We start from the raw sequence: 12971 nt of genomic DNA on the forward strand, positions 1-12971 counted from the left end.
ACGAAACGCTTGGGTGCTGTCGGTGCTACTCGCCTTCCAGGATGGGGACCGCGTGATCCTCACTGTGCCTGGTTGGAGACACTGCAAGATATGGCTGCCAACCGATGTCAGTGGCGTTCTAGTTGTCAGTTTCTATCCAGATTGCCTGAATGAATGTCTGGAGGTGTAGGCACCTCGGAATGATTGTGTTAAGCTAGCACTAAGTCCCTTCCCCGTCCATTTTTATTCTTTACAATAAGGCTTTCAAATATGTCATGGTTGTACGGCAGTGAAACATCGGCGTTGAACACTGATGTCATGCTGTCGATGATGATCATGATGAAGAAGAAGTGTGTGATTCGTGTAACGTTTGCCTAGTTCCCGGAGTAACGGTCGTACCTTCCATCCTGCGTGGGAAATCAACTTTAAATGTATCCTTAATGCCTTTTGAACCAATGGCCCAAAGCTCGATCTGCGTCAGCGTCAAAAGTGAATTTACTGATAGAAGTCTGTCTATAGGGTCTGCAGATAAAATTGACGGCTAATTTCTTGAGTCTGAACATCTGGAATGGCTTGTCAGCCTTCTATGAGTTTCAGTTGTGAGAGTTCAAAATCACCTGAAGTTGGTAAGCTGAAATTGACATGGTGGGAGACCCGTCGCCAGGGTTCTAACTGTGTTGCAGCTTGGTGATTTAGAAGATTGATCGAACTTATTCTATCGCGTTGAATAGTCTAAGTACTTGTGTGGCAAATCCCAAGAAACAAGACAAAGGACACCGGATGAATATTAGCTATATTGAGGATGAACAATAGAAGAAAGTACTGCGGCTCATTTAACTACAACAGAGAGAAAATGAAATCTCAGGGAAATATTACAAAACATCGATTTGCTTTTCAAGACCTGATCGTCCTTACATGCCCTGTTTCATTTCTTTGTTAAGGGTTTATTTTAATAAATTGGTATGGTTGGACGGCAGTGAAGCATTAGTGACAACACTGATGTTGCTGTCATTGATGATGATGATGATGATGATGATGATGATGATTATTATAAAACGAGCTTTGGTTCTGAGGCGACTGTCGAACACCTGAAAACGTCTTAGTTCCGCTGCCCGAACAGGCAAATTCTCAATAGAACAAAACAACCCTCACCGTAGCTTGACACACCCGTCCCTTGAAATTCAAGGATGCATCACTTTGACGCCATAGATTCCTCAAACTAGCGAACGTGGCCCGAGGCTTACAGATTCGTACATTGACCTCATCTGTCTCACTACAAGCATAACCAATACAACTTTCGAGATAAGTAAAACGCTCCACAAGTTCCAATACCTCTCTCTCCCGATTATTAGTCGCGTGTTCAGTGACTGAATGTCCAGGAGCATGACTTTACACTTTGTGGGTGCAAAGTGCATGCCCAAGGACAGGCAAGTTCGTCAAAAAACTGAGCCTTTTTCTTGTGTCGTCTGTGTACTCCAGATCGACAAATCTTTATTCACAGGCTATTTGAACACCAGGGTTTTGGAGACCTTCCAGCGTTCGCCTCACTGTCTCTTCGATCACGAATTTAAAGAGGAACGGAGAGAGAGAGAGCATCCCCGACGGACACCGCGTTGTGTACGGGAGCTTTTGGAGAGCTCTCTGTATACTCTCACATGTCCGGAAGTCTGAGAATACGAAGAACGTATTATTTTCAAGCTTCCGGGATATTCCTTGGTGGGCAAGCGTGTCGAGAAGAACAGACCGATCAACCGAGTCGAATGCGCCTTGGAATATTATAGGAATACTATAAAAGTGGATCGTTTGTGCGTATGGCGTTCTTCTGGCACCTGGCGGAGTATGAAGATTTGTTCAGCGCAACCCCTACCAGGCCGGAATCCCGCCTGCTGTTCTCGAGTCATTATCTCATGAGCCACCGTAATGCGACGAAGCCAACAGCTCGTTACGAATGGAGTCAAGCTGATCCCCCTGTGGTTAGCATACTCACTTTGAAAATGGGCACTATCACAGACTCCCTCCAGTTGTTGGGAACATGTTCCTTTTCTCAAATGCAAGCAAACCGATCAGACAAGCGTTGATTGAAGACTTCATCCTCGTCTTTGAACAATGCGGGTGAGAGTCCATCCAGACCAGGAGCTCGGTGGCGCTTGAGAGAACATATGCAATCGCAAACTTCCGAGGCTGTCGGTGGCTCCACATTCACCGCTCAGGGTTCTACTTCATCCGTGGGCTCTAGATGAGTGCCAGCTGGTGGCCACGACAGTTGTTGTTCGAAGTACTCAGCCCACCGGTCGAGGCATTCTTCTTTATTCAAGATGGTCGTTCCAGTCTGATGCTTGAGTTTCGCTCACAGGTGGTTTCCGGGGGCCGGTCGCACGGATCAACTGAAATGATCTTCGGGCATTACCGGCTCTCTGTGTTCACCATACTTAACGGTCGGCTCGCACGCTCACTCTCACTTGACGTCCCGTAATTCTTCACACTGGGTTATGTTCAGGAACAGCTGGGGTATTTCTCCGAGATTTAAACAGTGTCATCGTTCGGTCTATCCAGTGCTTATGTGCGCCTGATGGTGCCGTGCCACAGGCGAAATTCTCAGCACTATGCAAAGAAGTGACAATCTCGTCCAAGTATGTGTGCACATCTGATGGTGAAGTATTCGGAAGAGACTCTAGAAGACTATTTCTGTAAGTTTGTCTAACATCCGGATCTGTGGGTCTCCCAGTTGCCAAGCGATTCGTCCGCACCTTACGCGACCCAGGGAGACGTAGGGACTCCGGACGAGTGCGTGGTCAGAATCCACGAATGTGTTCCAAAACGACCGGCAGTCAGTTATCGATCCGCACCATCGGTAGCCGATGGCAACGTGATCGATTTGAGTTTGTGGCCGGTATGCTATTGGAGGACACTATGTGGCCAGACGACCTCGGCTATTTCGGAAGTACTGCATAAAACAGCCTGCGATCAGCACACAGCTGAAATAGTCGTTCACCATTGTCCAATCCATGTCGACCTCCTAATTGAGTCTCAGATACACTAAGCCTGCCCACTTGTGCATTCATATCTCCAGTAATTACCACGATGTCTGAGCTTTTAGCTCGCCGCAGCAGAGCATTCAGAGCGTCGCGAAACCTCTCTCAGACGGAACGGAGCTAGTCAGTTGGATCATAAGCGGACACGACAAACAGACAGCGATCAGCTTCCTGCTTGTGAGACTCCTTCACACACGTTGCCAGACGAATCGCAAAGAGGCGACTATCAACAGGTACCCAGTCAAGCAAGGATACTTCCGCACGGTGACTTAGGACGATACCAACCCCTGCACATCCCGCCGCAGCAGCCTCTGGATCACCAGAGGTGCGCAGTCGGAAGCGAGTGGAGACCGACGGAGTGGTTAGCTCAATCTTGCATCTCGAACTCTCGTTTCTGAGACAGCGCACATCAATGCCAAGCGAGTCCAGTGTGAGTGCAAGAGCAGCTTGTTGTCCTGCTTGCTTCAGAGTGCGGGGGCGCAGAGCCTCATTCTCGCCTGAATTCTGACGGTTGGTAGGACGTATTGTATGCTCGACCAGGAGTACCTGTCCCAACTTTGAATAATTTTAGTATTGTTCGTGATTAAGTGGTTAGATCTAGTTAGCTGTGCAGTTCCACATACATACGGCGATTAACTGCACGTTTACGGGATACTCCTACAGATGTAGTCAAACGAACCATAGTGAGGGGACCATCCGCGGATAACCATTCAATCAGACCTTTCAGTTAGGCGGCTTAGAATGCCAGATGTCGTTCAGCTGTTGCAACCTTTCGGTGCCCAACTGCCGTGCCACCCGTAGGTTGCACGAGGGCCGGGATACTGCCGGGTTGCCCAAGCCCAGACAGGGGAAGTCGAGAGGCAGATGTCGGGTTCGAACCACGGGCCTTACGGTCAGTAAACTCGCACTCTAACCACTTGGGCCATCACGCCCCTTAGAGTGCCAACCCGGCAAGAACCAGCCGCAGCAGCTCCTGGCTTATTAGAAGTGCACGGCCAGAAGCGAGCAGAAACCGATGGGGAGATCAGTCCCACAACCGTACTTGGGTTTCAACCCTTGTTCCAGAGAGACAGTACACGACCAATTCAAAGTGAGTCCAGGATACGTGCAAGAGCAGTCTGTCCGGCTTGTTTCAGAGTAGGAACGTTAGACGTTGTCGGAAGAAGTCAACGTCGAGGTCTGAACAATGATTTCGAAGTGTTTGCGGTCGCGGCAGCCGAGTCAACCGTGGATATTGCAGCTAACAGCAACCGGCCTCAACAGACCTGAATCCTTCAGAATGGGTTTACGCGAATGCCGCTGGCGACGGTGCGAGGCAACGAATATGTGAAAGAGAAAGAAGGGGACGTCAGGAGCAGTCTGCTTTCATTTACTCGCCCTACTGTACGCAGCAAGTAAGGTTACTCGGTTGATGGGACCGTGCGACGGCTGGTATGACATGAGATTACTCGTAGATGTGCAATTCACGGTTGTGATTTGGGATATTGCCAAGGCGTCCAGACCTTGACAGGAGGACAACTAGAACCCTCAACCAAAGGCAAACGCACGGGAGCGATCGTTGGCCTAAAGCTGTCAAAGAAACCTAAATTTTTAGAAAGTCAATGCATATGTCCCAAGCTCCAATATGGAATGTTAGGGGAGTGTGTTGGTCAGACCTCTACCCATTGACCAACCCAGTATGAAGGGCTCCGTGAGTGTCTTATGTACAATGCCCCAGTATAGCTCAATGGGTTATGTCGGTGCATACGCCATCACACTACAGTAAGGTCGTCCGTTCGTGATGAGAACAGTAGAGATAACGCGGCTGGCCTAGAACCACAGACCATCTAGCCAATCATACAACCATAACAATGGTCTCGCGCCTTAAGCGCTGTGCTATCTCGAGCTCCGTTCGAACTAGTCCTTCCAACAATCTGCTGGATGTCAGAGAATCATGGTGGTCATCGATAATTTCACTGAAGAGACTTTCGATGGCTTGTCAAAGCAAACGAAACAACTTACTAACACTACCAGGTAGAATGCTGTCCCTAAGCGGCCTTATAAAATGCAGTATGATTGTGTCACTGAAAGGAAGACGGTATCGCGCCAACTCGGCTATGGTGCTTAGCAAACTAGTTATTGAAGTTTGACTAAACTAAGTGCCGTCCTAACATGGGCATTTGTCCGGTGCCATACCCACATGAGTTCCTGTTTGCCTTTCGTCCGCCATCCAGAGAACGGCAGAAACCACGGAATTCTCTCAAGGTCCGGTCAAGAGGGTCAGGGTGTCCACGACCTGAAGGATACTGGGAGATTATGACGAGCACCGAAATTGTAAACACTATGATCTTGTCCCCCGACTACACGCTAGAATCTCTCAGAGTATGTTCAGAATCGCTCCAGGGAACCTATTACAAACTGACTGAACACAATAACCTCAGGTTTATCAGACCATTGGGTACACATTTTCCCCACCCATGAGAGAGTCCGATTCTTGAAGCCAACAAACGAAACACTGCTTTGTATGAGATAAATTAATGTCTCGGTATTGACTTCCAATTCATAACTCTGGCGACAGAAGCGAGACTTTCATCTATGACGCCCCTCCCCATAAAGTGGACTGGGGAGACTCGCTTTCTGGAGTTGTGCGGCTGTCAGTTCGGTTTAAGTAGACCCTCTACGCTAGTAAAATGACTTATATACAGACCACACTGTTCACCCAAAATATCTATCAGGAAATCATGGTAAACAACTTCAATCGGAGCAGCGAGTCCAGCGGAACCCTGATCCCAGACATTTTCCAACTCGATCGATACGTGTTCCCCTTCCCGTCCATCATTAAAGCACACACTGCTCACCTCAAATGGTCACATTATAGGATGTAAAGGATACGAAAGGAGCCATTTAAACAGAAAACAAAACTGTCGATTGCGTTAACTAACCTTTATCCTTATTCGCCGCAGTATAGCTGTATCCAGGAGCCTGACCGGTCTTTCGGCCGAAAAGGCCATTGAGATTTGGCCCAGTCTTGTGCGACCCACCTTTTTCGACCGTATGGCATTGTGCACACCTCTGCACAAATAGCTTTTTGCCTTTCTCGGAGTCACCCTCGGGTACAGTCATGCTCACGGTGGAGGCGCCGTTTAGTTGGGCCTCAAGGTCAGTTCACTACTTCGATTTAGAATCTGAGCTGTGAATGACGAGCAACTTTGTGTGGATGGTGAGGAATAGTCCGCCGGTAACATTGCTGGTAATGTTTTCATTAATTCTCTTTAAAATATTGCACCCAATTTTACATTCTTCCTTTGGTTGCAGTATTTTTCCTTTATTTCGCAATTTGTCTTTTTTAACCTCAATATCTGAAGTCCTTGTGGGTACGGCGGTTTAACACGCATGAGGCACAAGCAGTTTTTTTATATTTGTGGTGTAGCTGTAAAAATTTAGGAGGGAGGCGTAGTTATTTAACGATTGGGTGGGGCATACCGTCTTGGAGATTTAATGGTGAGAGACGAGCTGTAAAAAGAATTTTGGGGATAGAGTTTCAATCTGAATGTATGTTTCAGTGGAGTTAAAACACACAGGGATACTATATCAGATATCTGTGGCGTGAAAAAGTGGAGAAAACCTATGTTGCACCCACCGCTTTAGCGGAAGAGATACTTCTTCAGTTTCACGTGCGCATACTTAATGCTGGAGTGGTGGGGTGTTAGGGTTGGCTACAGATACCGAAGCCGGGGTTACATGTTTGGGGGTAATAGAGGTCTCCATGCTATGTGGGTGTATGCATTTAGAGGCCAATGAAGTGGTTGGCGTGATTAAGCTGCAACGATAAATGTCATAGCATGAAGAGTATGAGGAAGCCACGGAAGCTTTGGAGATGGCTACGGCGAATGAGGCTGAGGTTCACATCAGGTGACCAGGGGAGCTGTAGTGGATGTGGTAGTGAAGTCTTCTGAGAAAAAGCGTCCGCTGTTTCTGTCTTCAGATGCACCGATACCGCCCGCATTTCGCGATCGCCCGAAAGACTTATCATATAGGCGTCTGCCATCTAATGAGCCGGTGCAATTCATTTGGTTGGCCTGGAGATTGATGACATGTTCAGTCTGGCAAAGTATGACGTCCGGAGCCGACGGATATCTTTACCTGACATCTTTCGTCTTTAGCTTTTATCAAGTTATCAAGATTGCATGGGATGAGGTTGTAGTGGCAGAATATTGTAGCGTCCTAATCACCCACACACTTGACTGTTCAGCCCGCAGTCGCTCACTGGATCACGAGACTTGTCTCTTATTCATGGCCACAGCCACGTCACATTAAGGTGACTCACCAGACGTCCATTGTCTGCACCGTCTAGTGAACGTACCAACCACTCACGTGCCGACGCGCCCACGTACGGGAAAACGGACCTACATATAGGGAAACCGAACGCACGAACGCAATCAGCACACACAGACACGCGCGCGCAGGGAGCAAAGAGTCAGCCAAACACTCAAAGTCCACGGACAATCATGGAGTACGTGTGGCAGCCACACTGCGGAAACAAACACGTTCCTGCCGTCCGGACTTTTACCAAGGGACTCTCACATATGATAAGTTCCTTTTTTTGACTTGCTCCCATTTCGGACTGTATTTATTTTTATACGTGTTGCAGCTCTCCAGTGTCCATCATACCAAAAACTTTTATAAGTGCATACACCTGAGTTGTGTTATGGCTATCAAGCTATGTGCACTAACAATATAATACAGCATAACGTACTCCGTAGGCTACTGGCGTTGCCATTATGCTAGCTATGGGCTGCCGCCCTCCGAGGGGCGGGATTTTGGCTGGTTTCGGGTGCCAGTTATCCGCACAATGCCTTCAGCTGCAAAGCCTTTAAAAGTGGAGTGAAACGTCCTAAGCTAAAATGTTGTATTTTGTCGCATATATGATCAAGCCGAAGACTGTTCTAATCAAATTTCATATTTTTGCAGCTCATTAAATTTCATTGTTCACTGAAGCGCCCATACCCCGAAATGTTTTGTGGGATANTACTTCTTCAGTTTCACGTGCGCATACTTAATGCTGGAGTGGTGGGGTGTTAGGGTTGGCTACAGATACCGAAGCCGGGGTTACATGTTTGGGGGTAATAGAGGTCTCCATGCTATGTGGGTGTATGCATTTAGAGGCCAATGAAGTGGTTGGCGTGATTAAGCTGCAACGATAAATGTCATAGCATGAAGAGTATGAGGAAGCCACGGAAGCTTTGGAGATGGCTACGGCGAATGAGGCTGAGGTTCACATCAGGTGACCAGGGGAGCTGTAGTGGATGTGGTAGTGAAGTCTTCTGAGAAAAAGCGTCCGCTGTTTCTGTCTTCAGATGCACCGATACCGCCCGCATTTCGCGATCGCCCGAAAGACTTATCATATAGGCGTCTGCCATCTAATGAGCCGGTGCAATTCATTTGGTTGGCCTGGAGATTGATGACATGTTCAGTCTGGCAAAGTATGACGTCCGGAGCCGACGGATATCTTTACCTGACATCTTTCGTCTTTAGCTTTTATCAAGTTATCAAGATTGCATGGGATGAGGTTGTAGTGGCAGAATATTGTAGCGTCCTAATCACCCACACACTTGACTGTTCAGCCCGCAGTCGCTCACTGGATCACGAGACTTGTCTCTTATTCATGGCCACAACCACGTCACATTAAGGTGACTCACCAGACGTCCATTGTCTGCACCGTCTAGTGAACGTACCAACCACTCACGTGCCGACGCGCCCACGTACGGGAAAACGGACCTACATACAGGGAAACCGAACGCAATCAGCACACACAGACACGCGCGCGCAGGGAGCAAAGAGTCAGCCAAACACTCAAAGTCCACGGACAATCATGGAGTACGTGTGGCAGCCACACTGCGGAAACAAACAAGTTCCTGCCGTCCGAACTTTTACCAAGGGACTCTCACATATGATAAGTTCCTTTTTTTGACTTGCTCCCATTTCGGACTGTATTTATTTTTATACGTGTTGCAGCTCTCCAGTGTCCGTCCATCATAAAACTTTTATAAGTGCATACACCTGAGTTGTGTTATGGCTATCAAGCTATGTGCACTAATAATATAATACAGCATAACGTACTCCGTAGGCTACTGGCGTTGCCATTATGCTAGCTATGGGCTGCCGCCCTCCGAGGGGCGGGATTTTGGCTGGTTTCGGGTGCCAGTTATCCGCACAATGCCTTCAGCTGCAAAGCCTTCAAAAAGTGGAGTGAAAGAAACGCCCACGTACGGGAAAACGGACCTACATACAGGGAAACCGAACGCAATCAGCACACACAGACACGCGCGCGCAGGGAGCAAAGAGTCAGCCAAACACTCAAAGTCCACGGACAATCATGGAGTACGTGTGGCAGCCACACTGCGGAAACAAACACGTTCCTGCCGTCCGGACTTTTACCAAGGGACTCTCACATATGATAAGTTCCTTTTTTTGACTTGCTCCCATTTCGGACTGTATTTATTTTTATACGTGTTGCAGCTCTCCAGTGTCCATCATACCAAAAACTTTTATAAGTGCATACACCTGAGTTGTGTTATGGCTATCAAGCTATGTGCACTAATAATATAATACAGCATAACGTACTCCGTAGGCTACTGGCGTTGCCATTATGCTAGCTATGGGCTGCCGCCCTCCGAGGGGCGGGATTTTGGCTGGTTTCGGGTGCCAGTTATCCGCACAATGCCTTCAGCTGCAAAGCCTTTAAAAGTGGAGTGAAACGTCCTAAGCTAAAATGTTGTATTTTGTCGCATATATGATCAAGCCGAAGACTGTTCTAATCAAATTTCATATTTTTGCAGCTCATTAAATTTCATTGTTCACTGAAGCGCCCATACCCCGAAATGTTTTGTGGGATAATTTTCCAGCATATCTGAGACCCTAGGATGCCTAAATGAGGCTTAAAATTTCGGACTTTTACCCCCTATTCAGTTCATCGAGGACACGTCATAACTTTCGAAAATTTTATTCCATTATGAGAATACTGAGCGCCCGGGTCTCGTTGAAAGTATCTCAAGTATTTAGATGGCGCCTTTTGCGTTTTTTCTGGCATGGCTTATCGTGTCGGTCTGTTTTCGTATGTCCAGCTGGCGGATTTCTGGTTTGTAGCGGCTTTGTGTCTCGTGAAACGCCGGCTCTTCTTCTGAGTTTCTCGTAATTGTCACCCAAAAGATATCTGGGACCCTAGATATGTGAAACCACCGAGAGGAAAATAGTTATAAAAGGTCGAATTTGGGCCTAAGAGCATAGAAGTAAGCATTCTACCACAGGTATGTCCAGCGGATTTCTGGTTTGTAGCGGCTTTGTGTCTCGTGAAACGCCGGCTCTTCTTCTGAGTTTCTCGTAATTGTCACCCAAAAGATATCTGGGACCCTAGATATGTGAAACCACCGAGAGGAAAATAGTTATAAAAGGTCGAATTTGGGCCTAAGAGCATAGAAGTAAGCATTCTACCACAGGCGCTCAGTGGTTCTGAGGAGTGTGAATAGTCGTTGGTCAGGATTACTGAGGCAGGAAATTGCTGCAAGCGCTGACGACTAGATTGTCATTAGGAGAATTTATTAGCGAAGCAAGTGAACAGTAAAAAATGATGGGAGGCTCCATGGAGTTCTGGCGCAAGTTGAGCGGAGTGTGTCGGGATTGTGGGCTTATGTAAGACATCTAGTCGTCAAATAGCAGGGATATGGTGAACCACCTGCAAGTTATTTGGATGGGTATGGCAGTTGCAGTACCGTCATCTTGACGTCATGCTTGAGGGAACGAGATCTGTATGGAACAAGGGTATCTGCGGGTCCGTCGAGGGCGCGTGCGGTTTGTAATGAGCATTCAGGCGAGACAATAAGACGGTGGCATCTAAATTTAGGACTCGAAATGTGTGTGGCAAGTGGTTGCTAATAACTCTAGGGTGGTGGGTGGACTGCGGAATAAGATAGCGGGATTTTAAGTGGGTACAGTTTTCAGCTGTTGTAGTGATGAGCATTGCCATATGTTGAATAAATTAAGTGACATCTGGGTGTAATCATATGTGAATATGGAGTGCTTAATTAGCTCGATAACGTACCGCTTAAGTCGTAGTTGTGTGGTCGACCATGAGGCCGGGCAGGATTGACATCGAGCGGACCGAACGGAACATTATAGTTAATGTGCACACGCCTTTGTAGCCAGTTCATTTGAAGTTAGGCCAGGTATATTGGGAAGCAAACAAGGTCACACTAAATGCGTCAGAAATACAATCAAAGGCAGTTGCTGAAACGGTTGAGTGACGATCACTCAGGGAGTGGACGGGGCCTGGTGCGGAAGACAAATTACTGGTTAATGGTTACGGTAAGCGGTAGCATACGGAGCGGACAGGTCACTGCCTGTTTCTCCATGGCATAGCAAGAGGTGCTAACTAACTGTGGAAGTTTAGTGGCTCAAGTCAAGTGGTGACAAAAGATAGGTGGTAATGTGGGTTGCATAGTCACGTTGCAAAGTTAGAAGCTGAGGTGAGCTCATCACGGCGCATTACCACCCAGTGAAAAGTTTATAGGTCGTGTAGAACAAGCTGTATCAGATGCAGCGCACCATACAGTATACATCTGTTGGTTTACATGCGAGTCAACTTCAAATTTCAGTTTTCTAAACCTGATGTTTTGGGTTCTCAGTAGATTTCAATGGAACATATGCTGTATCCATCGCAAGCGGAAACCAGCAACACAAGCAGTCGACAGCAGGTCTTCTGTTTTCAGTTTTCCTTACATTGCTATTGGGCCAGAAATTCCGAACCTCAAACGTGGTTTCGAGACTTCTGCCGTGCAGACTTCTCAGGAATGCGCATCTTCCTTGAACATGTCACACTGAGACCGGCTCCGGTGAAAGAACTATATAGGACAATTGTCCAAAAGGTTCACGAGGCTGACGCGACGTTCGTCCCAAAAAAGCAGCACGCACTCGGATGAACCGCAGGCTGCCAAAAAGGGATCGGCGACTTCTGAAAAAAGTTCCCGAATCTTTTCAAAAATTTGACTACAGGAGGTACAGAAGATGAGCTGGCATCTTGTAAAATGCGGAACCGCTGTAAATCAGAAATCCGCAAATGGACCATACGAAACCAAGCCACAATTGTGGACATCGCACGAAAAAACGCCACAGAAACAAGCCACCCGCGTTCTCCTTGAGGGACAGAAACGGAGAACCGACGAATGACCCAACAGTGGTATCTGAGATTTACGGAGAACACTATGCGTGTCTATACTCAGCCCCAGCGTCTTTTTCACGTCCACTCTTGACAAGGCGGAAATACGAACAGCTTCTGACCGACTTGGTCTTCATGGTGGAGGACATTCGTCAACTCTTGCACTAGCTCAACCCATCATGCGCGTTGGGGCTCGACGAAGTCCATCCGAGGATCCTGAAAGAAACGTCCTCCACACTGACAAATCATCTACACATGGTGTTTTGTCAGTCGCTTGACGAAGTCCGCCTTCCTTCTGCTTGGAAGGAAGCGATTGTCATGCCAATCTACAAAACTGGTGACCGACTATCGCCTGACGGCCACAGTCTCACAAGCCTAACTAGCGTGCCGTGCAAGGTGATGGAACGCATTCTGGAGCGAGCTATCCTAGATCGCCTTACTTCCGGCAATCTGGTATCTCCAGCCCAGCAAGGATTTCTCCCAAACCGTTTTTGCGTGACAGACATACTCGTGTTTATGGACAGCTTAACCCAAGCCAAGAACGAAGAACTCATATCGGATGCCATATTTTTCGACTTCTCAAAAGCATTTGATAGGGTCTCACACATCCCGCTGCTTCACGAACCCGAGTTTTACGGGATTCAAGGGAAAATCCTTCGCTGGATCAAGGCGTTCCTATCAGACAGATCATTCCGAGTGAGAATAGGCTCGACCTACTCTTCTCCAGGGCCTGTCTCCATTGGAGTTCTTCAAGCTCCCGTCCTGGGACT

The 12971-nt window shown here is 47.6% G+C and overlaps 1 protein-coding gene across 1 annotated transcript in view; it reads right to left on the reverse strand.

Moving 5' to 3' along the window:
* Nucleotides 1-6313, reverse strand: part of T265_09703 (hypothetical protein) — a gene marked incomplete at both ends in the record, with an annotated part of 10988 nt that extends 4675 nt beyond the window's left edge. The window contains one exon of the mRNA XM_009175859.1: nucleotides 5933-6313. Coding sequence (XP_009174123.1) covers nucleotides 5933-6113 — 181 coding nt within the window. The remainder of the gene's footprint in view (nucleotides 1-5932) is intronic.
* Between the last annotated feature and the right edge of the window lie 6658 nt (nucleotides 6314-12971).

This window comes from Opisthorchis viverrini, assembly GCF_000715545.1.
Source record: "Opisthorchis viverrini unplaced genomic scaffold opera_v5_301, whole genome shotgun sequence".
NCBI classification, from domain to species: domain Eukaryota; kingdom Metazoa; phylum Platyhelminthes; class Trematoda; order Opisthorchiida; family Opisthorchiidae; genus Opisthorchis; species Opisthorchis viverrini.